Source organism: Pangasianodon hypophthalmus, chromosome 9 (assembly GCF_027358585.1).
Source record: "Pangasianodon hypophthalmus isolate fPanHyp1 chromosome 9, fPanHyp1.pri, whole genome shotgun sequence".
Taxonomy (NCBI): domain Eukaryota; kingdom Metazoa; phylum Chordata; class Actinopteri; order Siluriformes; family Pangasiidae; genus Pangasianodon; species Pangasianodon hypophthalmus.
This window is the reverse complement of record NC_069718.1, coordinates 15,835,634-15,863,089: the sequence shown is the minus strand read 5'-3', so window position 1 is coordinate 15,863,089 and position 27,456 is coordinate 15,835,634. Positions and strand designations below refer to the sequence as shown.

The 27,456-nt window shown below is 40.6% G+C and overlaps 2 protein-coding genes across 6 annotated transcripts in view; one reads left to right on the top strand and one right to left on the bottom strand.

Annotated features, from left to right (window-relative positions):
* LOC113529649 (genetic suppressor element 1) overlaps positions 1 to 20,986 on the top strand; it is a 47,708-nt gene extending 26,722 nt beyond the window's left edge. For 3 of the 4 annotated variants that reach the window (XM_026919001.3, XM_026919002.3, XM_026919006.3), the window contains exons 2-16: positions 733 to 930; positions 6,856 to 7,067; positions 9,142 to 9,314; positions 9,476 to 9,685; positions 10,556 to 10,723; positions 11,229 to 11,551; positions 12,200 to 12,485; positions 14,123 to 14,634; positions 15,425 to 15,537; positions 15,689 to 15,962; positions 16,222 to 16,335; positions 16,913 to 17,320; positions 17,892 to 18,173; positions 18,280 to 18,383; positions 19,426 to 20,986. In XM_026919001.3, the coding sequence (XP_026774802.3) occupies positions 733 to 930; positions 6,856 to 7,067; positions 9,142 to 9,314; positions 9,476 to 9,685; positions 10,556 to 10,723; positions 11,229 to 11,551; positions 12,200 to 12,485; positions 14,123 to 14,634; positions 15,425 to 15,537; positions 15,689 to 15,962; positions 16,222 to 16,335; positions 16,913 to 17,320; positions 17,892 to 18,173; positions 18,280 to 18,383; positions 19,426 to 19,563 (3,515 nt within the window). In that variant the 3' untranslated portion in view covers positions 19,564 to 20,986. The remainder of the gene's footprint in view (positions 1 to 732; positions 931 to 6,855; positions 7,068 to 9,141; positions 9,315 to 9,475; positions 9,686 to 10,555; positions 10,724 to 11,228; positions 11,552 to 12,199; positions 12,486 to 14,122; positions 14,635 to 15,424; positions 15,538 to 15,688; positions 15,963 to 16,221; positions 16,336 to 16,912; positions 17,321 to 17,891; positions 18,174 to 18,279; positions 18,384 to 19,425) is intronic. The other variant, XM_026919005.3, reaches the window with a different exon arrangement.
* A 1,861-nt stretch (positions 20,987 to 22,847) lies between these two features.
* The window catches only part of ldlrad3 (low density lipoprotein receptor class A domain containing 3), an 82,776-nt gene continuing 78,167 nt past the window's right edge, over positions 22,848 to 27,456 (bottom strand). For both annotated transcript variants that reach the window (XM_026919008.3, XM_026919007.3), the window contains exons 5-6: positions 24,936 to 25,302; positions 22,848 to 23,635 (exon numbers count right to left, since the gene is read on the bottom strand). In XM_026919008.3, coding sequence (XP_026774809.3) covers positions 23,404 to 23,635; positions 24,936 to 25,302 — 599 coding nt within the window. In that variant the 3' untranslated portion in view covers positions 22,848 to 23,403. The remainder of the gene's footprint in view (positions 23,636 to 24,935; positions 25,303 to 27,456) is intronic.

The window sequence follows — 27,456 nt, the reverse complement described above, 5'->3', positions numbered from 1 at the left end:
AAGCTTGTGTAAAGGTATATGCATGTAAGAAGTGAAAGGAAAAACCAACATAACACCATCAGGACAGCTTCAGTGCTGCTTAGCATCTATTCTACAAATCTCATGAACTGTACTGGAGTGATGAACACCATTCATCCAAAAGATATTCCCTTAGATGGTTCTGACAGTGATGATGGTGGTGGAGAGCAATGCTAATGTGTCTCTGCCTAAGGCGTTAAATTGTGTTAAGTTCTGGTGACTGCGAAGGCCATAGCATATGATTGACATTATTTGCATACTCATCAAACCATTCAGTGAGGCTCTGTGAATGTGGATATTGTCATTCTGGCAGAGACCACTCCCATCAGGATAGAAAGGTTTTGTCGTATGATAAAGGTGATCAGTCTGAACTTTCCATCAATTTACAGTCCAGGTCAGGTAAATGTCCCCACGGCATAACAGAGCTGCCAGTTTTTCCTTTAATTTGTTACTCATATGTGTGTGAGTAAGTGTGTGGGGATGAGCTATTGAGAAAGTAAACAGGTAAGAGGTCATGGCCCTGTGTGACAGTGTCACTTGTCTTTGGTACACATGCACACATGCATTTAAATTTCAGGATTAGTTAAGCTTTTTTGCTTACGGTGACTGGAATGCAAATTCAAATGGAAATGATCACATTTAAATCTCTCTCTCTCTCTCTCTCTCTCTCTCTCTCTTTCTCTTCTCTCTGACCCCTCCCCCTCTCTTCTTCAGGCATGAGCCATGAGCCAAAGTCGCCATCGTTAGGAATGATCTCCACGGCAACACGCACCACGGCGACCGTCAGCCCTCTTACCCCCTCCCCCATCAGCGGCACGGTTCTGGCCAATGGGAATACTGCTTCCCAGTCCTCTCACTCCGGATTTGCTGCTGCTCTCCGCAAACTGGCCAAGCAGGCGGAGGAACCCAGAGGTGGGTGTGTCCTCTCGTCTGTCCTCTTTTGTATTTGTTCTTTTCTCCACCCCTTTCTTCATCACTCCATACATATGGCCTGACTCTAACTTGTGCCTTTATACATCAGCAGATTTACACACTTACACCATTATAGCTTTTTATTTCAATTCATTTTACATCCCTTTCTCATCTATCCATCAAGAATCCTTCTGCCTCTTCTCATCCCTGTTTTTTTTCCCATTCTGTTTAACTTGTGTTGTATGGCAGCTGAGCAGTGCCATTTGAGGGCTATTTGAATGTTTGTGCTTGTTTCTTCTCCAGCACTTTAGACACTCTGATTAAATGATCAGAGCAATTCCACATTTAAGCTGAGCCTCATAAAGCCTTAAGTTCAGTAGATATCACGTGTTTTGTCTGTGTGCGGAGAGGTCTAATCTGTGCACCTTGCAGCTGCCTGCAAAAAGTGTGATTGTCTCTTTTTTTATTTTGGTACCTTTTATTTATTCTTTATTTTAAAGATCAGGGCCTATTAAATTGCCTTCCCTACTGCGACCCAGCTCTGACCTCTGAGAGATCTATTACTCTTGTGCAGTTCAGGCAGATGTATATCCTCATTGTAGTCTTGTAGGTATTTTGACCAAATCTCTAGATTAGTAGCGATTATAATTTTTGACACTTGCTATGATGATACACCTGAAAACTACACTCTTGTGCTTTTTCTACAGCTGTTTTGTCTATCTGCTACTAAAACACACTGGCTGGATCTGAGTTGGGGGAATGAAATGGACTAAATGGTTCGCTAAAATATCGACTGCCCTTTTTGCTTTTATAAAAAAATGAGAGTGATTAAATAATAAAAGTGTAGGCTAGGATGTCCCATATGTTACCATTTAATATTTTCTTTCAGTATGTAGGTAATCTTAATTTTCTTCATTTATATTTTGAGTGTATTGTGTTCCTGTATAGGTATAGTAGTTGTTTGATTTATTCAATATTTTGCTTTCATGTCAGTAATAAAAGTGTAAAGACTGATTTTTCTGATGCTTAGATCTACAAATAAGTCAGTTGATCAACAGTAAATATCTTTCACTACAGTTGTAGACTGTTTATTAGTATGTGCAGTATAATGTGGACAGGAACCAAACTGCTGACTGGATATGCACTTACGTTAATTTTGTAGCAGGTGTATAAAGTAAGCATGTACAATCAACTGGTTGCTTGTAAATCCAAACATTTCTGCCTGCTAGGATTTTCTTGTTAGCAATGAGGACACCTCTGAATCTCTTTAAATATCAGTAACAATGGAGCCATTACAGTAATATTATTATTTTTGCACATAGGAGGAAATCAGATATTCAGCAATTGTAACTTTGTAATATATACAATTAAATGTTGCTACACAGAAAAAGCTCAGTTGTTATGATCAGTCGAGGTTTTACACACACACACACACACACACACACACACACACACACGCACACGCTTTTACACTGCGCTCCAAGGTCTGTTGCTGTGGTCAGATCACACGGAATAGATTTGAATAATATTTGCATGTGGATTTGACGGATTTTGCTGGCACATTGTTGAGGTCCCCATCTGTCTGTGTGATTGTGTTCTAGCCACAGCCAAAGATGAGACTCATAGATACACCCACCCACATACACACACACACATAAACACACACACACTCAAGCGCACACATAGACATGCACTCTTTGTTTTCTAATGATAGTTTGACACACAGTTGCTCTTGCGTGGAATTTGCCTAGAGTCATCAAACTACCACTCTGCTGTAAATGAATTTTTTTGAAACCCTTCAGACATGTGCTGCAAATGGAAAGCAGAGGTCAGGAGGTGGCTGCTGGAGGGAGATGGATGAACTCAGTAGGTTATTCGAGGAATCACTTCATTTAAAGCTTGAGAGAGAATAAAACTTCTGGGAGAATTCTGTTGGCTGTTAAGAGGAACTGAACTAGCTCTGCTCCCTAAATCCCATCATTGAGTGTGATTGTAATTTATTGAGCTTATTAATAAAGAAACTGCAACCTTTCAAGAGGCAGCTAAAGAATCATCTCAAGCCAGAATCTCTTCTTATCTGCCTGTTAGCTGTCTTCCAGGCTGTTTTCATTTACAGTGACTTTTTTCTCTTTTACATATAATATCTGTTTATTTCATTTATTTATTTATTCATTTGGCACTTTTAGCCACAGTGATTTACAATTGAGACAATCTAAGCATGGAGCTGAGCAACTGATGGTTAAACGGTTTTCAATCTTTTCTCTATCCACTGCGTCTGTGGTATATGTACAATTCAGGGCTAGTGATATGAAAAAATTTAATATAACTATTCTCGAAAGCATTTTTATGATACACAATATATATCATGATATATAGTCTTTCTCACTGTCTGCAGTGTCCCATTTGAAATGCTTGTTTATTATTATTATTATTATTATTATTATTATTATTATTATTATAACAAACTTATTTTTATTTTTTATATTTAAAAAAGAAAATTTTTATTTATAATTACATTACACTGACAATGAGAAAAAAAGATTTAGTGCAAATTTTAAAATCGTATCAGCTGCTTCCTGTCAGTTTTTAATGACTTAAAACTATGTTATGATATCCATGATATCTCCGAAAAGCATATTGTGTCAATTTATCGCGATATCGATAGTGAAACGTATATCACCCAGCCCTTTGGACGATTACCACAGGCAGATTTTTTTGTACATGTTTTCTTGTATTGAAAAGAAAGGAAAGCCAAAAGGAAAACTTACTTATAATGGATGTCTCATGGAAAATGTTGGGGCATCAGTAATTGTTTCTGCACAAATTTTCTTTGTATTTGTAAAATAAGTTTCATAACTGTATAATTTTCTCGTTCAAAGGTGGGGCTGCTTTTTGTGTGGGAAGAATTTCTGGTTGTGTGTAAGTTGGTTTCAGTTTGATCATGACTAGATGCCACAAAACCTTGTGTTACCAGAATGGCATGTTACTGTATTGCTTCAGAGGGAAAACTACATAAGAACAGCTTTGGTAAGACTTTTTCTCAGGTCTTTATTGTCAGAGTGTAATAGCTGTAGTTTTGAATTTGCATCATTTATTTCAAACGCCAATTGACAGATTTCAACTGTAAACTGCTTTACACTGCCAGTTTAAGTGAGTTTTGAGTCATGTAATGTGTCAAAGTTCTTGTCTGGTGTTATTTCACATACGCTTTAGATGCAGTGAATAGTAGGCTTGGGACAAGTTATGATAGTATCGGGATTAGCAGATAGATTCCAAATATCACGGTGGCTTTCAAGTTGATTTAAATGTCTGTTGGAAAACGTGGTGTCTGCCACTTTAAGATCAACAACACTAAATTGTGTTGTATTTCGTAATATGTTTCCTTTTATCCTATTTTGTATCCTATGTTGTATCCTATACGAACCTTAATAGCCTGCTGTCTGACAACAAAACATGTTCCTCTGATGCATCTTACCTTCCCTTGTCCATGCTTGCCAGACAGATAAAGCTGTGAATATCTTCCCTGGCAGAACATGAAGCGGGGTGTAAATTAAGAAAATGAAACAACGTGTCATTTTTCAGGGCTACTTCACTATACAAGAATTCAATAAGTATCTCCACTGCTTTGAACACAGAGCACATGCACGCATAGTTTCTATAATTTTCTTTACATTTTATAATGAGCTTAATTACAGATAATAGCTCGTTGGGTTTATTTATAGTCCCGATTTCAGGTTTGTAAGCATTACTGACTTTACTGACAGGTAATTAGGAGTCGTCCAAAAAAAAAAACCCCCCCCAAAAAAAACAATGGGCCAAATGCTAACGCTAGCGACTAGCATGCTATGACCTAATGATTTTTTTTTGACATTATGTAAGTCTGGCCACACTCTGTTTGATATTAAATCCTTGTGCGAGACTGTTGTTAATCTGTGATAGTTAAGGGGAAATTAGGATAGGACGATGGTATATTGCACGCAATCTCACAAGCCTGGTAGTTAGCAGTTATATTTGATAGCAGTAGATTTAGTGGTTATTCAAGCCTCCAGCATTGGCTCTCTGGCAGACCTGGTGACCTTCTGGTCACAACAGAACCTTAACCTTTGAGACATTACTGGTAGATGATTACTTTCCTAGAAATGTAATTTTTTTTATTTTTATTTTTGTATGTCATTATTTTAAGCTTTGACCATTGATCTGTTAGTTTCTCCCTTTGGCTTTGATTAATAGAGACAGGGGTGTGAAAAAGTGCAGGAATTTATTGACTGGTCCTGCTTTTTTTAGCCGTGTGATGAAGTAGTAGCTGTGTATCTGACTCAATAGGATTTCTTGACTAATTGCTGTTGGCCCTCCAGTGATTACTGAGCTATATAATGCCTGTCTCTTAGTCTGTGGACTTGCCTCTCTGTCTTTCTCTCTCTCTCTCTCTCTCTCTCTCTGTCTCTCTCACTTTCGCTCTCTCTCTCTTTTTTCTTTCTCTATCTATGTTTCTCAGTGGATTATTTTTTCAGCAGTGCCTCTGCATGGCTAAGCTCATTTGGGAAAACTGCCGCTGACTAGAGTTATTCTCCTTTGTTGACTTATGCATATTTGTGTGTGTGTGTGTGTGTGTGTGTGTGTGTGTGTGTGTGTGTGTGTGTGTGGGGATCAGTGGCTGCTTGGACTACAGCTTTGGCTTAATCAAAGGCCACAGAAAAGCAGATTTTCTCTGACCTCCTCAGGGAGTAGCCCACTTTAAAGCGATGAGCATTGGCTTAGAGTAATACACTCACACACATACCGTATACACACAGTTTACAGGGGCTCACAATTTAAGACAGATGCTGATGCTTACACACACGCGCACACACACACACACACACATGCACACTTATCACCTCTGTGCAAACCCCAACGCCCAGAGAGGGGTTGACCTACTTTGCTCCTTTTGTTGGGTGGCTCAGACAGGTGCTGTGAACAGGGGTACATTTTGGGTTTGTTTATATGTATGGTTGTGTCCCTGAAGTCATTTGTCTCTCTCTCTCTCTCTCTCTCTCTCTCACTCACATACACACACACACACACATTCACACGCATACATACACACACAATGTACACATGCTTATTTGTGTCTAGATGGACTTGTTTTACCATTGGTGATTTTGCTGTGCATTGTTCTGAATGTATGAACACGCATACACACACACAAAACACAAACAGTGCACTACACTGATACGGGTTCTCTTTGTTACAAGTAAAATGAAGCAGATCAGTGGGAGAAAGTGAGCAGAGCCTGTGTATATATGATTGCATTTGGCTCTCTCTCTCTCTCTCTGTCTCTCTCTCTCGCTCTCTCTCGCTCTGTGTATGTGAACGTGTGCGTTTACTGCAGGGAGGTTTTAATCACTGTTTGTTTCTGTAGCTTTGTAAACTGGCATCTGATCTGTCATTGAGAAGAGGGCTTTGTTAGCGAGGAGGTTGGCAGTCAGGAAGTGATGATGCACGTACACTTATCTGACAGCCTGCTTGTGCTTTCTGCCACACATACACACACACACACACACACACACACACACACACACACACACATACACACACAATCATATATCTCTCCTGCCTCCCCACGCCTCCCATCTTTTTATCTCTACGTTTTCAATGCATGTATTTTTTGTTTCTTTTTCCTGGATTGCTGGAAGATTTGTCATCTGCACAGCTTCTCACTGAGTGCTGAGAGCATTTCACTTTGTGACAGGACTTGTAAAGCGAGTACTGAATAACTCTATCCAGCTGTAGGACTTGATAATGTCCCTCACAGGTTTGACATGTTGTTTGACTTCTCTCTGAATGAAAAATGGTGATGGATGAGATGAATCACACAGCTTTATCCTCGCATTGTCCTCTGGTCTTGGACTAAAATCAAACTTGTGTTCTTCTTTCTATCCACAGGCCCTACCTCTATCAGCGGTGAATCATCTCCTGTTTCCTCTCCAGCCACCAATCACAGCTCTCCGGTGGGCACGCCAAAGCGGGGTCCACTAGTGTCTGGGCCGGGTCTTGGGGCTCCTTCTGCCGCCCATGGTGTATCGAGCACGCCGCCTGTGGTCACCATTGCTCCTACAAAAACAGTCAATGGCATGTGGAGGAGTGAAGGGAGACAGGTGAGACTCAGCCCCCCAACCCAATCAAAGATTTCTGAAAAAAGTGCAAAAAAGCAGTCTCACAGTGACACATTGAAAAGTCTTGTGAAATCTTGTGACTTGTGGTTGGATACAGACAAGTCTTTCCTCTCTATATATTCACTCATGTATGTTTAAGGTCACTGAAAAGTCAGGGTGCCACCAGCAATCATGTCTCCTCCTGTGTCAGCCAGTACAGAAATTCACTCAGTGTACATGAGAACTGTCTAAGCTCTCCAAATACACACTTTCTCTCCCTCAGGATCTCTTTCCTCCTCTGTACCTCTTTCCTTTCCTTTTCTTCTCCTGTCTTGTTTTTTCTCTGTCTGTCACTCCTGATGGATGTCTGACTCCATAGTAAAAATGTCTGTAAAGATATGATGTGTTTTTGTAAAGACTGAGTTGGATGGATAGAGATAAAACATAACAATTCTTCCTTTCTATTGTCTATCTAACAGTCTCTTGATCACTTTCGTTGGTGATATTAGCAAAACGCCTGGTTTAGGATATGATAGTGCTTCAAGAACAAATGAAATTATGAAATCCTGAGTTTAACAGAAGAGTAAGGAATGAATGATTAAATAGCTTACAAGCTACTTGATGTAAAAGAGAATGAGTTTACCACCTCAATACTAGAAAATTGATAATAGCTACACTGTTTGTAGCACAGTATGACTGACTTTCCTGTCAGCACCACAATATAACAACAAAATCCTGCTGTCTAAATAATATCTCAGGAATAATTAGCCTTTAGTGCAGCATTATACTAAACAAATTGTCCATTAATATTAGTATTTGTTCTGACCATGTGAAGGACTCCCACCCACGCTTTGAAATTAGTTAATGTGACATGAAAAAAAGACATGAAAAAAGCAAGGGCATATAAAGACAGAATTTTAGGGAGCATGACGTGACAAGGAGGGTATTCCTCTTAGCCTTGTTTGGAAGGAAGCATAAACCAGCCTTAGGGTATACAGTACATGAGGCAGTAAGCTGGAGATGGTGTGTGTGAGTGTTGGAGGGACTGCTCATGTGTAGTTCAGTTGCCTAGGGTTAAACAGGGTTCAGTCAGGGTGCAGGGAGGTCACAGGGTTTAAGAAGGGGCAGTATAATGGGGAATGTGGCAAGCTGTGGGTTTACTGCTCTGCAGGCGTGTGTGTGTGTGTGTTAATGGGTTTGATGGGTTTGTTTGTTCAGGCTTGATCTCTCAGTGCTTCTGTGAGCCTGTTTGGCCGTACAGTCACTGGGGGAGCAGTTCAGACAATGCCCACTTCCCCCGATCAAACCAGCCTTTCTCTACACACACAAAGAGCTTCTGTGCTGTTGCCCAGAGGAGGTGGAGGAAAGGAGCTGCTCTGTTGGCTTTGCTGCCAGCAATAAAGAAGGATTTCTTAAAAAAAAAAAAAAAAAACTGTAGTTCTGGCCACACACACACACACACACACCCTTTTAGGTTTAGGTTCAAACAAAACGTACACATTTGAAATTGTATTTATACAACAGTAACAATTATCATTCTAAAAATCACACATGTGCACACACACATTTTATATATTTATATACACTTTTTATGTGATTCATACTTGCTGTTAACTGCACATACGCAAGATGGCCACTGCGTGAGGTATATTTGTGCCTTTAGGTTTAGGTTCAAACAAAACCTACACATTTCCATCCTCTTGCACTTGTCGTGGTGGTGTGGGCTTGTCCCAAGCCAGAAAAGGAGTGCTGTAGTCATTAGAAATCTGCTTTGAATCACATTTACATGCTAAAAACTTCATGCAAAATATATGTTGATTTGCATTCTTCTGCTGATTGTTCTGCATTTTTCTTCTGCCTTACTTTGTTGCTGCCTTACAATAGCTAAGGGTACAGAAAGAGATACAAACGGCTGTAAGTATGGCTTTTACAGCCATGTTTGGGTGAACACTTATTATCTCCTATTTTAGGAGTCCAAAACAAACTGGACAAAATCAAAGTTTGATTTAATTAAGAACAGATTAGAAAGACTCAAAAGTGAAAAATAAAAACAAAATCACATTTTTTGTGTTCCCAGGCTGAGGCTGCATTGAGAGGGTCTGCTCGCGAGCGGCTGCCCTCTGACCCTCCTCCTCCTCCGACTCAAGAGAAGAGTGTCTCCTCTCTTCCACCTCACCTCATGGGGGCGCCTTATCCTTTTGGCCTGAGCCCCAGTGCAGTAATGCAGGATCCTCGTCTACAAGCCCTTAAGTAAGAGCCACACACATGTATAGACGTAGCACCTGTAACATGGCAGCTTATTATTAGCATAAATTGACATATTAACAGATGATTATCATATGACATTATATTATTATTTTGGGTTTATAAGCTATTGTCTCTCTCTTTCTCTCTCTCTCTCTCTCTCTCAGTTTATCACGTCAGATGAATCATGTTCTGCAGTCGGGGGCTGTACCAGTTGGTGCAGTGCCTTTGGGGGCGGTGCCAGAGGAATACCTGCGCAGTGGGTTCCGCCCTTATGGTTCTGCTGAGGACTTGAGATTATCTTCCCTCCCATTAGGGCTGGACCCTGGGTTCTTTCGCTCGGGATATCTGGCCTACCCTTCCCTATCATCATACAGGTGTGTGTGTGTGTGTGTGTGTGTGTGTGTGTTTTTTTTTTTTTCTGTTTTCCACCAGCATGGTGCCAGTGCGGGTGCAAGGAGCCAGTGAACCTTTTTTAAGGTCCAGCCTATGCTTCTGCTGGCTTAAGAGCTGAACTGTTATGCCAAGAACATATTTCACAAATCTGTAATTGTCTATCAACAGCTGAATGCATGATAAGACATACATGCTCTTACGACATTTAACTATTTGTCTGTTTTAGTGTATAGCTGCTCTGAAGATGTTTTATTAGCATTAACATTAGCAGTGCAACACTCATTCATTCATCTTCAGGAAGTATTTTATCCAATGTGGGTTTCTTCCGGGTTATCTGGTTTCCTACCATTGTCCAAAAACATGTCAGTAGGTGGACTGGCTATGGGAAATTTCCCCTAGGTGTGAATGTGTGTGTGCATGGTGTCCTATGCTGGACTGGCGTCCCATCGAGGGTGTATTCCCTCCTTAGGGACAGTGTTCCCGGGATAGGCTCTGGAACCACTACAACTCTGACTAGTATAAAGCAGGGATTTTGTTGGGATTTTTTGCCGTTAATAATTTATGCTAAATGTTTCCATATGTCTGTTTCTTTTCAAATGCCCCACATTTTATAAACTCAGCCACACAAAGCACACACGCTCACAGAATTCTTCTCAGGGGAGGTTAAAATCGGTGGCTGAAATTGCCTTCAATGTTGACCTCACTGTGAGTGTGTGTGTGAGTGTGTGTGTGTGAGTAAAGGGGAGGCAGAGAGCTGGGGTTAATGAAGTGAGAAGACAGAGATAGTGATGCAGCAGCAGGAGCCACTAATGAGCTGTTCTGTTCCCCTCTTTCCCCCCGCCGCTGGGCAGAATGGATGAGTCCCTCTGTTTATCTGCCCTGCGCTCGCCCTACTACCAGCTGCCAGCGGGGGGAGCCGTGCCCTCCCTGCATCCCAGCACTGCTCACCTCCACCTGCCAGGGGTGCGCTACCCTGCAGAGCTCAGTCATCAGTCTCTGACAGCCCTGCAGAGCGAGAGGTACACACAAACACACACGCACAAACGCACACACACACTCAGATATTTACCCAATTTATAATGCTTCCAAGATGCTCTGGCTCCATTTTACATGTCAGTTCATCAAAATAGTTTTGAGCCGTGCATTTCTTTGGAAATTTATCATAAATAAACTTAAAATTGGCTGAAATAAATTGGCCTTGATAGAAATGGTACAGTTCTGTTTGTATATGTCACCATTTTCTCTCTGTAACACATATGTGCCGTGACTCCTACAAACACACACACACACAGACACACACACATACATGCATGTTCACTCCCCTGCACACATACACACCCCATGCGGCCTGTAATCTGTTCAACTTTTCCTCCTCATGCTCAGTAGTAAACAGCATCAACACTTCTTGTGTTCCTGTTGCCTCCCTCTGAGTGTGTTCTTTATGTTCCTGTGGAGAGTGTTGCATCTCACACCCTTTGTATGTGTGTGTGTATATGTGTGTGTCTGTGTGTGAATCTCTGACAGGCTGCAGATGGAGGACAAGCTTCGCCAGCGCGAGAGAGAGCGGGAGCGAGAGAAGGAGAGAGCTCACGAGGCAGAGAGAGAGAGAGAGAGAGAGCGAGAACGGGAGCGGGAGCGAGAGCGAGAGCGTGTGCGAGAAAGGGAAAGGGAGGAGGAAAGAGAGAGAGAGCTGGAGCGACAGAAAGAGAGGGCAAAAGAGAGGGAAGTTCAGGCGGTCCGGGCCATGGAGAAGCACGTCCTGAGCCAGGAGCTACACACACACTCTCACACACTCTCTCACAGGCAGCATATAGAAGACAGAGCCAAGCTTACACCAAACCGAGCAGGTATGCAGGTGCACGCCTACACTCTTTCACATTCCCTTAAATTAATACTCCAGCATTTCCAACGTAATCTCTAATCACACACATGGGTGTGATTACCATGGATAATAATTTCAACATATTTCTGTGTACTGGAAAAAAAAAAAACTTTTGACACAAATCTCCCATGTAATGGAAGTCTCAGAACAGTTGTTAATAAAATATGCAACGGTGTTACATGAATTAAATACAAACAAGTCGCAGTCTTGGCCTGAAGCAGACATAGAATGATGCTTTTATTTAGTGATTTTAAGAAAACATTAAAAAGTAATTCTAGTTACTTTCATTCTGCTTACAGGGGCATTTACAGATTTAGAGCTTCATTTACAAATAACTTTGAAGAATTCTTCAATGCGTTCTGCAAAAACACATGGACCAAATTCAACAACTGCCATTAGACAGCCATTTTAAGTGAGTTTAGAGGAAGCAGTGTTTGTTCTCTTCTCAGTAAAGACAAATATGTCAATCGTGCATACTGTATGTTGTATTGCAATAAGAAGAGATTAGGTTGATAAAATGCTGGAGTATTCCTTTAGTAAGATTAAAGTTGTAAAAAGTTAAAACATGCTGAAATAAGCAATATTACTCTTTGTGTTCCCCTCATCCCCCCAGAGAAAACCAAAGAGGCCACACTCCTGGCCCCAAAGCCTCTGCAGCCTGGCTTGTATTCCTCTCCGGGTGGCTCAGCTCCACTCCCAATGCCCAGCCTGGTGCCCACCCCTGGTGAGCGGTTAGGTCCGGGTGCTGTGCTGCTCCAGCGCCAGGCAGAGGAGGAGAGATGGCTGGCACGCCAGAGAAGGCTGAGAGTGGACACAGTAGACAGGCAGGGCCTGGCGTCTGAGTGTTCACAACACAGCACAGAACCGGAGACACACGAACCACAGACAGAGACACAGAGGTGAGAGAATTGCAGTACAAAGCTTTTGACGTGGTCACCTTTCTGATTATGGATGGCTCTATGTGGTTACATTTTAAATCGGAGGTAAAGACAAGTGTCTGTCTGGCTCTGGGTTTGGAAGTGTAAAAACTGCTTAAGAATTAAGACTCAGTAAAACTAATCTTACACTCCTGGGCAAAAAAAAAAAAAAAAGATGGGCCAAGCCCAAAATGGCAAATATTAAGTTTTTAATAGTCTTAACAACAAATCATGGGTCAGAAAATTAGCAAGAATTCAACAAATGCACTCCTGAGAGCTCCTGTACCACCATTTGCTCATTTATTGTTTGGACTGTTGGCTCATTTGAACTGTTTGGGGGAAAAGCTAGAAACAGGGAAATTCACTTACATAGTCTTCTTGTATGCAAAGGTAAAATCATGCTAATGATTAAAATGTTTGATGTAAAATTTAAACTAACACATGTCTGGGTGTACAGAATTTTCCAAAAATATCTTCTGGGATGTTTTTTTTTTTTTTTTTTAATTGGTTATCTGCCACCTGATGCAGCCCATCAAGGGCCACAAGGCTTAAACATTCAAAGAAATCTAAGTGAAAAGCTATTCCATACTAACTTCCTTTATATATTTGTTTAATTCTTGCTAATTTCCTGACCAGTGATTTGTTGTTAAGACCATTAATATTCTGCCATTTTGCGCTTGGCCCATTTTTTTTTTTTTTTCCCAGGAGTGTACTTCTTCATGCCTTTCAGTTCAGGAACTGAAGGGCTAGAAGAGTTAAGACAAAATCACACCACACACCCACACAATTGGATGGATACACTAGAGATTTGTCCTCTCCATGAGCACTTTATGTCCAAGACCTACCCTTGTTTTCGTGGATAATCTTATCTGGATACTGTAGACTTGTACCTAAGAACTGCTTCTGTAATCATGAAGACATGTTCTCATCCCAAGACAGAATATACTCATCCAGCCTTTCAACACACCAAGTAATGCATGATTTTATAGTATACAGTTGTAAGAATGTAGTGATTTATAATCCCACTATCCAGTGTCCCCCAGAAGAGGATGGTTTCTATTTTGAGCCTGCTTCCTCTCCATGTTTCTTCCTCAATATTGTCTTCCTCAAAATTGTCTCAGGGAGTTTTTCATTGCCACTGTTGCCTCTGTCTAACTCATTAGGGGTCTAAATAAAAATCTACATCTGTATTTCTGTAAAGCTGCTTTGTGGCGTCTGTTGTTAAATGAGCTATAGAAAAATCCATACCTTATCTTTACCTTTATTTACATACTGAACGGTTCTTGATGCATGGCATGTATTACCTTTTCTTTTCTAAAAAAATGTCTGGATTACAGACAAAATTCCCTACATGTTCAGCTAGCTCTGAAATAATGTTTTAGGGATTGTTGCTTTTTAATCCTATATCTTCCATCTAAACCATACTGATCTTCTTTGGGCTCTTATCCTCTTGAAGTGCCATGATCTTGAAGTACCCTGAGGCAAAACAAGAAAACTAGAGGAGATAATATTCCTTGAAGGAGAGGCCAGACTGCCATGCTTCCTGTAGAAACATGTTGTAGAATGGCGCCATCTTGTGTCCATTTTGACTAACTCTGCATGGTTTCACTTACACACAGGCCTAAATCACACCACCAGGACTTGAATACCAGAGAGCTACCTCACCACCTGGGAGCGCCACCTCCTCTTATCTCCCCCAAACCCACCCCTCCTAACCCTCCCACCACTCTCTGGAATCCTGTGTCCCTCATAAACTCTCCCTCACACACACGAAGAGCGTATGACCCTCCCTTCCCCCCAAGTCGTCCACCTCCAGGATTGACTAAACCTGAGTGCTCAGACAGGGGCCTTCCTCCAAGGACACCTGGCCTCCTCGAGCCCAGCACCTTTCTTACAGAGCAGGAGAAGTCAAGCCAGAGCATTCTGAACAAGCAGAAGCTCTCTTTTCCCCTGTCTGCTCCCTTTGGAGAGCTCAGGGGCACTAAAAGAGCAGGGTCCCCCATCAGAAGCTTCCCTCAGTGTCCCAGGCGAGAACCAACAGTGGTGTATGATCACACACTGCAGCAACACAGAACTCTCCTGAGCAAACTCGACCTGGAGGAGAAGAGACGCAGGGAAGCCAGAGAAAAGGGTACAAAATCCAAGAACTATCTCATCCTTGTACTTGTTTTGGGTCACTAAAACTGGACCAATCCTGAGAACAACTTTTCAAGTATCAAATATTACAGTTAACTCCAGAATTATATAATAATAATAATAATATATATGTATATTTGAGATTTTTATGAAGCATCCTTCATGTAAATATCAAAGATGCAAAAATCATTCTTATAAGAATAAAAGAAATATTTTAACATGTTCTGTAAGTACAATTGATATTCCTAAAAACTGTTTAAATAAAGGCAAAAAATTATAATTCTAAATAATAAAACATTAATTCTTTCCAAATTACTTTCAGTCCTTAGTAAATATTATTAGTTGGGGTGCTGATAATTCTGCAATAAGTCTCTTGTGAAACATCTTTATGAAAATGCTTTATGTTTAGAAAAATATTTGGTTAAAACTATACAATATCCTTATATGGTTAAGGTAAAAAAAAAATCACTTATTGCATGCGTTATTTATTATTAAAATTGCACGGCTTCACTAATATTTTTTTAATGTGGATGAATGGTGCCAACAGTTCTAGAGCTGACTGTATGGGCTTTGTAAATATACATTTTTTAAAAAGAATTTCTTTTATGGCAGTGATTACAGAGATTTCTTCATTTTGACCCGAGAGTAACAATGTGGAATAAAGTGTTTGCAATGGCAAACAGAACACAAAAGTTCAGTGGAATGAATTAAATAATAAAGCACTGAAATGCTCTCATTTGCATTTTCATTCTCCTGTATATCTCACTCTATGGTCTGTGCTTCAGGTTATTACTATGAGATGGATGACTCTTATGATGAGAGTGATGAAGAAGAAGTAAGAGCTCATCTGAGGAGAGTGACTGAACAACCTCCTCTCAAACTGGACCAGTCTAAAGAGGTACCTCTCCCTCTTTTATCCCCACACATACTTCTCCCTCCTCTTCTCCTGCTCTTGTATTGTTATTTATCTGACTACTCCCGCCCTCTCTCTCTCACCCTCTCTCGCCCTCTTTCTTTCTCTCTCCCTCTCTCCCTCTCTCTCTGTGCAGAAACTGGACTTCTTGGCTGTGTTTGGACTGACCACATTGTCCCAGCGGGACGAGCTGTTGGAGAGAAAGAGGAAGAAGAGGAGAAGGATGATGAAGGAGCGCAGCCCGTCTCCAGTACCTGCTCAGAGTAAACGTCAGACTCCATCCACACCCACGCCCACCCTGTCTACCCGATACACGCCCGAGGAGATGGACAGGGCACCTGAACTAGAGAACAAAAAACATTTCCTCAACATGTTCAACCTCAACCATGTCAGCCAAGAGCAAAGGATAGGTGTGTATGCCCACACACACACACACACACACACACACACACACACACACACACACACACACACACACACACAAACATCTATATCCTTAATGTTATCAGTATTTTTATGTCTTATGTTTGTTTGTATGCATCTTAATGTATGAAGGATACTGACACCCAACATTATGTATTCAATATTCTAAATATATTTAGATTTGCTTTTGTTTGTAGAAGTTTGTTTGATTTTAAAAAACATTTTGTTTGTGTTTCACCACTACAGAGAACGAGAAAGTAGTGAATCTGCTTGATGCCATCAAAAAGAAAACTGTCACTCTTGACACACTCCGATATGCTACATACACACCCTGCTCCAGCCCTCCCACTACTGCCTCTGGTAACAATTACACACAGTCAATCCAGTCAATTTTTTTCCTGTGTAAACTACAGTGCCTTGATAAGTACTCACCCTTCTACACCCCCCTTTGAATTTTTGTAATATTACAACCTGGAACTGAAAGTACTGTTTGATTTACACAATATGTGCAAAATATATACTTTTTTACTGAGACACAAAGATTAATTAAACCGAAAAGCAGACATTTGAGAGTTGCATAAGTATTCAATGGCTCAATACTCAGTAGAATCAGCTTCCAGGGTACAGGTGTTTATACAGATTTATTGTGGTTATATATTATACTGACATTATTTATATTGAGGTCACATGATATGTAAATTGCAAACAGGTACTTCATTCGACTAATTATGTGACTGGTTCATATACAATCATTGCATTTAATTTGTCAATAATATATTGGTATCTCCCCACTTCAGTATTATGGCTTATTTTGAGTATATTCGTGACATCTAATCACAATCCAGGTTGCAATGCTTACTAAATGTGGAAAAGTTTAAGGAAGCAAGACACTGTATCTGACTATCTTTTCTAACTGTGTTATATTTATCCATCTCAGATCCTAGGGCACACTCCACACCCTGCCAAATAAACGGAGAATCCCACCCAAATTCCCGTAGCCCCACTCCTCCTGGACCTACCAGACACCTTCACAGTGCCAGCCAGCCCGACCTTCACAGACCTTCAAAGCCCAATGACGTATTACGCCCTAAAGAGCCCCCTCCACTCGCCCCCTTGCAGGATCAGTCTCGTTTAGGAGAAGCCCAGCCAATCAGCAGAGTACCAAGCCTGCAAAACAGCTCCAGACCTCCACTCATACAGCTAAAGGAGCGGCCTCATGGGCTCAACGGACTGAGTGACCACAGCAGGTCCCGACCCTGGGAGAGCCTCAGTGCTGAGGAGTTTGCTCAACACTTCCACCAGTCTGTACTGCAGTCTACACACAAATCCCAGCACAAACCCAAAGGTGAGTGGGCAAAATGATGCTCACTGCTGTTGTGTGGGATGAAAGTGGTTCATTTTGTGTCATGCTAAGTTCATCTAGAAACAACTCTTAGAAAACAATAACAATAACTTGATTCTGTAAGAAGGACAACAGAGCAGCTGCTAATTATTTAGTGAAGCCATACGCAAAAAAATTAACTCGCTGTTATCTAATGGCAATAACAATTCAGCTGTAGTTTCCGCAAAAAAAAAAAAAAAAAAATCGCATGACAACGGGCCTGCCATTGCCTGTTTTTTTTTTCAAACTTATTCAAAACAAAAATGCAAACATCAGACACTAAAACTGGGGTTGTGCATATTAAATTTTTTTTGCCTGTGTGTGCAGTGAGCAGGAGCCAAGGTGTTAAGTGATGCTTCATGAATAAAACCTAATAGAAGTAGATTTTGAGATCTTATTAGTAACTATGGTTAAGCATGTTCCCTGTTAGCCTCAATGACAGGACTGATCTACCAACAGTATCATCATTTTCCCCATGTTAGAGTTGTAACATTAGGCATAAGGATCTTACCAGCATTACTTGTTCTTTCACCAGGAGGTGTCCCAGGAGCCCCTGAGCCAAACCACAAGCTCAATAACGCTGTGCGTTACAACCCTCCAGAGCACCAGGGGGCACTGAACCGACTACCTTACTCTCACACCAATGGCCACTCATGCCACAGGGCAGCCCACCATGAGTCAAGGCTGAGCGATGAGCAATCTGCTGAAGAAGACTCCACTGAGGAAGAAGAGGAGGATGATGATGAGGAAGAGGAGTGCAGTCCCAAATGGAAGGGTATTGAGGCCATAGTGGAAGCATATCAGGAGTATGTAGATGGTGAGTTCTACTCTCAGGCCAGCAGATGATATTGTGGTGTTCCAGTTTTGCTCATGCTTTGACTTCTTTTGCACCAGTATACTGACGTGTGTGTGTGTTTTCACAGAGAGGGATATAGAGAGTGAGGTTCTGCAAAGTGAGTGTAGGAGAATGGAGGCCCAGCACTATCACCTGAGTGTGACAGCTGATCAGCTCTCTGTCAGTATGGGGGTAAGTTAGCCTTAAAGCTGTCATATGATCTGTGTCTGTGTTAACATGTAAGGCCAGAGCTCCTGAAGTTAGGCTTGCTTTTGTGTGTGGAATCATACGTTTCACTCAAGCAGTGCACTAAATACACAGTGAAAATAACTGAAGCTTTTTTTTTTTCAAACTTGCGCAGCTAATAATGTGCCTCCATCTGAAACATCCTGTGTATTTGTATGTACTTCTGCGCATAATTAAGCATGTTTTAATTGTGATTACAAAATTTGGCTTCATCAATTACTGTATTTAAGTCACACTAATACTCTAGTCAATTATGTTAGCAAAGTTACCAAACTAACTCAGGTGCATTAAATCAAACTTATAACCTTCTATTTGCATGCAGGCTGCTGTGGCATGTTGATTTATTTACAGCTGATATTTAGTATTTAAAAGATTAACGCTCAAGTAATGCGACTAAGCAGCTTTTTTTTTCCAAATACAGTTCTCCCGGTGACAGTATATATATTTTTATATTGTACGATATTTCTGTCTTCCATTGATTTAAAATGGCAGTGATATAGTGCAATAAGTAAGAAATAAAAAAACGTGGGGCATGCTGTTAAAATAATCACGGACGGGTTGGTGTGATGCAGCCTGACACAGAGCAGAGTTACTGTTACCATCCTGAAGTTTTTTTATCCCTTCTTTCCACAATCACAGTCAAGAATTCAACAGTTCTGTGATATAAAACTGATTAGTTCCTAAATTGTCTGAATCATTGTGATGTGATTAACATTGTACGTATTATCATGCGGCCCTATATTGTTGGAAAAAAAGTTACTAAACTGTAAGCTTCCTTGTTGCGAGATGCGTGGTATCCTCTGAAAAGAAAACATATTAGATGAAGGCATTAGGTACCAGGTAAAGGCTTCCTTACTAAACACACAAAGATACCCTTCAGGAAAACTCTTTTATTCTGAGAGGGTAATTGTAAGTGTACATCAGTTTTTTTCACTGACACTGAACTCTTTTTTTTTTTTTCACTGACTCTTTCTCTTTGGTCCACCAGGAGCTGTTGGCGCAGAGGCAGCGGCTGGCGCTTGACAGGGAGCGAATGCAGGCTGAACTCGAGCACTTCAGGAAGTGTCTGGCGTTGCCTGCTCTGCTCTTACACAGGGGTCACTATAAGGGGCCGCCCCCGAGGTGATCCCTCTCCCCCTGCCCACTCGCGAGTAGGGATCTGGGCAACCAGCACCCAGTTCCTCACCTGAGACTGAGAGCCCAGAGCTGCACTGAAGGCTGAGGGTGAGGAGGAGAACAGGATGAAGATTAAGCTGAGCTCACTGCACAGCAGGAGGATTGCCTGCAGTCATACAAGCTTGTGCACTGGTTTAAAAACATAAAGAGGGACGGTCAGTACCAGTGAAACAGGGGCTGGCACTGGGAAGCCCATCCTCATCTCCAGCTTTAGATTCCTGTGTGCTAGAAATTACAAATAGCAAATCTTACAACCAAAAAAAATCACCTAGCTGCTGTAAAACTGGAGAGTGAGGAAGACTGATGGAGCATATGCTGAAGACTCACATGCTTGAGCTCACGTCCTTCTTCCACGTCACTCGGCCTGCACTTCAACGTGAACTGTTATTAACACTGTGGCATATGATAAGTGGGACATTCAGAACGTTTCTTACTGATAGAAGCAGCTTTGAAATTTAAACATCATTGCTTTAAAAGTGAACAAAAATATTGCTAAAAAACAGTAATAGTTTAATAATTTTTGTACTATTAATAAATCAAACTGTTTACTTTGGATTTCAATATTATTCCAAGGCTGGGGATTTGAAACTGAGAACCTGGCTGGATGAGGAGGAATGAAAGAAAGGAGGACAGAATGAACAGAAAGACAGAAAAGAAAAACAAATGAAGGAAATATGTAAATAAAGAAGGAAGGAGACAGGGAAAGACAAACAGACATGTGATGTGAGCGCAGTGCTAATGCACAATGTCCCGCCATCAGTAAAGCTCTGTCTCTGTCTAATGCAGGGATATTTATTCCCCTGAGCAGCCAGTGGCCCACGAGCTGTAATCTGAACTCCTCCCTCCTCCCTCATGCAGCTATTTTTGCTCTTCCCTTGGAGCCACAATCTGACCTGTGAAGTGCCACAGTATTTTGTACTAATCATTGCTGTACACAAGCACTTACTGACATGCTGCATGAGCGTTACTGAACTGCACAGCAGTGTACTAACTGCAGTGAAATGTTTACACACTGTGTGTTCTCGCCACAGAGAAGCATTCCTGTTCCCATCATGGACGAGGCACAAAAAGGCAACTAGGCACCAGTGATATGTACTGATGTAATTCTTTATAATGAAGTCTGTAATAAACAGGACACCAGTTTTTAAATCTTGTTAAAACTAGGAAGAAAGCAGAGCTACATATTATTAAGATGATGATGTAAGATACCCTGATATTTTAATGCTGTGAAAAGTTTTAATTGTACCTTTTTTATCTGGATGAAGTGTGAGGTAATATATTATTTGGTGAATGTAGTAATAGTTATTTATGAACCTATTAAATCTGAAAGAGAAAAAAAAGACATGATGTTGAATTATTTCTACAAGCATCCATTGCTTTTACTAGCAAAAATGTACAATGATAACATGATCTATATATATTTTTTTTTCATTTTGAAACATGATTCCACATAATATAAATTCTGCTTTGGTCAATCTTTACATTTCTAACAAACACCACAAGCTGATCTCCTCAGTGGAGCTCTGCTGTTTCATGGCTAGGTGTCCACAAAAAGACATAAGCAATACTTTTCATGTACACAATTTTTCCAGTTTACCATATTATTTACAATGTTTATATTTTTAAATACACACACCTCTCCCAGATAAGCATCTTTAAAACCTTCAAGTCTGAAAGAAAAAAAAAATTAAACAGCATTAAACAAGTCTTTATCCTTCACACGCAGCTGTTATATACCTTGAAATAGATATACAATGAATATATAATCGTCTTTGATGTGACATTTAGAAACGGCAGTTCATTTCAGAGCTTCACATCTGAATCCCAAACCTAAAGTAATGTACTGAAATCTAGTCAGTGTTGAACATATTTTTCTATAATGCACTACACAGTGAACAGATATCACACCTCAGTAGGCAGTATATAAATTAACACTACTCTCATTTACAGCTCCTTTAAACAGATAATGTTTAATAAACTCATTTTTGATCATCTATATTAATGTGATTGTAGAATCAATGCAAATGTATTAAAACCAGCCACATTTTCGATCATGCTGAACCAAATACACTGATTGTCACATACAAAGAAAGGAATCATGGGGCTTCATAATTGAAGTGTACTACAATTAGGTGTAATTAAAGGCTAAATTTTCTAGACATCCAAAGACTTCTATCTGTAAGGCACTGAGGCATTTAGTATATTTAGATTAATTACAGCATGCACCAAATATCTCCTACTCACAGCATGCAGAGGGTTAATGCAGCTCATATGAACCAGGGTTAATGTAACAGCAGGCATGCTGGCCTGGAAAATAAAGTATCGATTCATTGCAGACAGATCTGGGAGAACTACAGCACATTTCACGAGAAATACTGTAACAATATTATACCATTATAAGGTAAGAGATTATGATTGTACTCTGCAGAAACAAGGCCACATACAGCACAGCATTCTGGCTGCTTTCACACTACACTAGTGATGTCAGGATATTTCTTTTCTTAAAAACTCTCCACCAATCAGGTCACAGGTCAGGGAGCAAGTGAGACAAACAACATGGAGGACACAGAATGCTGAGAAATTAGTTTTTTTTAGTGAGCGAATATAAGGGCGATTTCAACACAGAACACAAAGCCTTCTAGTTAGAATGAATATTAAGAGAACAACCTAATCATTGCTGTTAAATAAATCGAGATAGATAAGCTAACTACTTAAGCTGGTGCAATCAGAAGGCAGAATTGGTGGCGTAACCATTTAAGCAAGATTAAGTTCATTGTGTTTTTAGGTTTTATCAAGAGATATTTATGGTTATTGAACCATGACACTAACTAGTGCTGATTTGGAATAATACATCACTCATACTGGCCAGTAGAATCGCTGCAAAATGCAGGAAAAATACAGAGAACACCACAAGCAGTATCACTGTCGTCATGGTTACATGTATTTTGAGCTATTTCGTCTACTTTATTACTGTAACTTTCACAGAAAATTCCTCCAGGAGAAATCTACTTGAAGAAGCATGAATTAATGGGCGTGCAAAACCCGTGGACATTTCAACAGGTAGGACAATTTGTCAGAACACCATCCAGCACTTTTACTGTGGAGAAAAGTGTATTATAGCGTGAACGCAGCTTAAGGTTGTCTATTTAGAGTTTATTGTGACTTTAATTTGAGAAATCATTGAAGGGAACACGATGACCAGAAGTGTTTCAACGGGGTACATTAGTAAGTGCCTTAATGATGAGAATGGGGTAGGACTTTGATTCTTTACACACCATATCACTTGTATCATGTTTTTTTTTTTGTTTAAACAAGTTCAACAATTCACACTGCATAGTGATTTATCAGAATATTATAAAGCTCTGGATGAAAAGGAAACACCGAAAGAAATAACTAGTGACAAAGAACAGCTCAGAACAGTTTTTAGTCCTGTAGTACTTGAGTGCTATTCATTTGGTGCCTGCATCTTTAATGCAATGTCTAAATCAGTCTTGTATTAGAGACCAGTCTCTGAGTCTCAAGTCTCAGAGGTGTGAAGTAGATTTCTCTGTACAGTGTCTTTTCACCGTAGCAAAGTTATGAGCCGTAATGTCACATTTGTACCAGAAGATGGCACTTTCCACTCAGGAAACCACTCTGAGTAGTAAGACCAATTTCTGTCAGTGTCCTTTAGCGATACTCCAAATGAAGCGCTGTGGCACTCTTCCGACTTTAATCTTTCCACACAGTGAGTCCCATACATGTCTCTGTGTCCTATATACAAGTGTCTCTGTGTCCTCTCACTGGACAGCTATAGCTGCTGAGACTCCTCTGTGGAGCTGGAAGCTGAACTGAGGGTTCGAGGCTGTGCTGCGTCACATCTGACTGTGGGATTGATGCTGTGTACTTGTGCTCGCTCAGATCTGACTGCAGGAGTCTGACTAGCTTGTGTGGATGCTTCATAAACAGGTGGCTCTGTTTCACACGCAGCATCACCATCAGGAAGGTATGGAGGAGGTGGGAGGTCAAACCATGGTGGTCGACTGCAGGTACAGAGGACATGTCACAGCGTTACAAACAGCAATAATAAACACTAAGGGAAGATCTCAGCTAGGACTGAACAAGCGACAGACTGTTAGTGCAATATAAAATATAAGAGCTATTTAAGTTCCAATATGAAAATACAGATGATGCGACATCTGTTTCCCAGAAAAAACAATTGAGGATTGTGCAGGGTTGATGGTATTCCAATTTGCTTATTCATTCAGAGGAAGACAAATTAGTACCCTAGGAGCCTGGGGCAAGCAGATTTTATGGCTATTAGTTTTTTAGTTGCCTAGCAGATAAGTAGGTTTACCAATCAGAAAAAGAGAAAATCCTACTTCATTACTGACATTCACAGAACCAAAGTTTTCATTTTGATATGAAGCTATGTTTAAATTGAATGAGCTTCATGGTGTTGTGATGCCCCTCAATGCTGTAACTACAGCATTCCTACATATTCTGAATCTTACGGCCCGCTACAACACACACCTCAGCCGAGGTGCGATCTGCTGTCAGTGGAAAGATTTTTATTAGGTGGATTCATAAGTGTGCATGCAAGCCAGATCTTTTCTGAATCAGGAACACGCAGATATGTGGAGACGCTGATGGAACTGAGCAAGAAAAGATTTTTGCTCAGCCGTTACACACCCACCATATAACTCCTGCTTACTATACACAGTCACCCTGACTGTTAAACATACAGAGAGAAAATAAAGACATTAGCCAGACTAGAATATCTTTTATGTGTAATATGAAGACAGAACAGCAAATCTCATAACTCATAGTAAAGGATAATAATGATATACTCCTTCATTTTCCTTAGCCTGTTTTAATGCACTTAACTAGCTCATCAGCCCACACATTAGCTAGTAGGATTAATAAATTTATCACATGTCCACCCTGTCATAGAATCTGCATTTCTTGATGATAGTAAAAGTGTAAGTAGTCCTGTGTTTTAATTTTTTTTGTCAATCTTTTAATTATTATTAATTATCTGTTAAATATTTAGTATATAAGTATATAAAGTACTTATATATATATAAAATATATATATTCAGTATATAAAATTTTTTATATATATTAAAAATAACTTTACAATATTTTCCATTCTTTCTGAGAATGATTTTCATTCACTGAATCATTTCCAGTGCCTTGTAATAGTAAGTCAAGGTGAATGGACTTGTGCATAATAATGCAGACTTTTGTCACTCACCTGAGAGCCAGACACATTAATATCAGCTTCAGTTCACCTTTCTAGGCATTACATCATTCTGTAGTGTCTGAGTGTCTGTGGCCTACCTGACGTCCAGCACTGCCTGTGAGTATGAGGGTGGCGACTCCAGCGGGGCTCCTTGGGGGTAGAGCGAGCTGGTGAGCAGCTGGAGGCTGTGTGCTGAGCTGAAATGTGCTGATGGAGAGGAGGATGGAGGTGAGACATGTCCTCTGTCCACTATTACCAGCCGGGAGAGCAGCAGTGGCTGGTGAGGGTGCGGGTGGCTTCCACTACGAGGCAATAACACACTTCTCTTCCTCTGGTGATGCAGCACCAGAGCCAACAGCGCCACCACCAGGACGAAGATGATGGCGCTGCCTATGACGGCGTAGGTGATGCTGGGGTAGTAACGCAACCGGTAGTCCAACGTCACAAAATCCTGACCTGGAGATTCTGCAGGAGAAAAAATTGGTACATTACAGTACAGAAGGAGAAAATGTTTTTGTTGGGAAAATTGGATTTAACAGTATTAAACAAGATTACAGTCGGTCACTGTTAACGCTTGGTGTTCCCAATGTACTGCCACTGTGGCAAAAAAAGAGGAAGGAAAAAAAAAGAAGAAGAAAGAGCAATCAAGTGACCAGGACATTCTTCCCTGTCAGGAGTAGAGAGAAATGACACTGAGAATCCCAAACTTTAATTTCTCTCACAGGATGCTTCTCTGTACCTTTTATTCTTTACATGAATTAAACCCAGAGCAAGCCACAACAGCAGCACACAGAGTTATTACTCCTGTAATTATTTCAGCACAAACAGACTCAGCGGCGTCGCGCTCTGACCAACACTGGTGCCAGGCAACTGTGAATAGCGTCTGACAGCTACTTAGAGAGAGGAACAAAGAGTGCTCCTAATTCAGCAAGAGAGGGAACGCTATTAGTGGTACAGAGACTGAGAAGAAAAAGAGACTGGGAGTGAGAAAAAAATAAAGGAACTTTTAATTTCAGAGCATGGTGATGACTTTTTTCCTCTCAAATACTGTTACCCACAGAGAGAGAGAGAGAGAGAGAGAGAGAGAGAGAGAGAGAGAGAGAGAAGGAATGGTGAGAGAGGAATAAAGGAATGAAGTGATGGCATGAAGGAATGGAAGAATAATAAAAAGGAAGGAGGTGAAGATAAAAAAAATGAGGAAGGAAGAAAAGGAGAGGAGAGGAACAGAACATGGGAAGAAAGATAGAATGAAGCACGTATGGGAATGAGAGTGAAGGACTGAAGGACATGAAATAAAGGAATGGAAGAAAGGAAGGATGGAAGGGAAAGAAGGAAGGAGAATGTACGGGAGAAAATGAAGGAAGGGAAGAAAACAGGAAGGAAGGAAAGAGAAAAAGACGAATGAAAAAGGAGAGAAAAGGGGGAGAAAGGAAAAAGTCAAGTAAAAAAGGAAATTAAAAAAAGAACAGAAAGCATTAAGGAATGAAGGAAAGAAAAAAAGAAAAGGAAAGAATTTAAGCACACAGTGAGTCCAAGCCTCTATACACAGCTCCCAAAAGCATGTAAGGTGTCATTGGGGAGCTTTTTAAATCTGAGAAGGAAATTGAACTCTGCTAAAGTGATGATGTACACGCTCCCTCCAATGCTTTAAGCTTTATTTTATAATCCAAATAAAAATGTGCTGTATGTACAATCCTATAAATACATGTAGGGTGTTTTTAGATTATAGTGAACAGTACCTGTTAAAAAAATCAAGGAAACATGCTGAAACATACAGGTTTCAGAGAAATGCTGTAAGAATGAGCTTTTTAAGATGACACAAACCTGGTTGTGACCCTCTATTAGATGATAAGAAGGATCTCCATACAGTCACATTAGTGAGATGGTGCAAAACATTTCCTGATTCCTCATTAACACATCAGCCATTTGAGTTTATCAGTGTGTGTTGCTTTTCTGCATCCTCTACTTAGATTTCCACTTCTTTTCCTCTCCTCTATTCCATTGCTAATGCACTGCCATTACATTCAATCAGCACAGATTACACTTTTAATACTAAAATACACACTGATGCACAAGCACATACATGCTACACACACACTCTCACACTCACACACAGTATTTCTCTTCCCTTGCACCTGTTCAATAACTGACACCTAAGGGCATGTAATACTATAAAATACTATATGTAATAGTACAGACAGTACAATAGTACAATAAACACACATTGGTTTGTCAGTAGGTCCTTGAGGAATGTGATTGGTAAAGCACGGGCTTGGAATTGGCCGCGTCTCCTCTAACAGGCTGCACTGCACTCTGCTGCGTCCTTAACAGAAATCATTACAGAAATGGATTGTGAGTCTGCTGCTACACACAGCTACGGTGCAAACTGCATACATACACTGTCACTTATTTTGCACTAATCCTTTGCAGGATAGCAGCGAGACATTCTCATTCTGCGTGTTTGTGTGGCCTGAAGAAAGCGAACTTCCTGCAGGGAGTTAGTGAACAGAGAAGCTACTTTGTCACACTCTTGTTTTTTTCTCATTAGCAACCAGGCCAGAGTCTTTGATTGTACACACTTTGTCCTCCTAAATAAAGCACTTTTTGAAGGTGTTATGT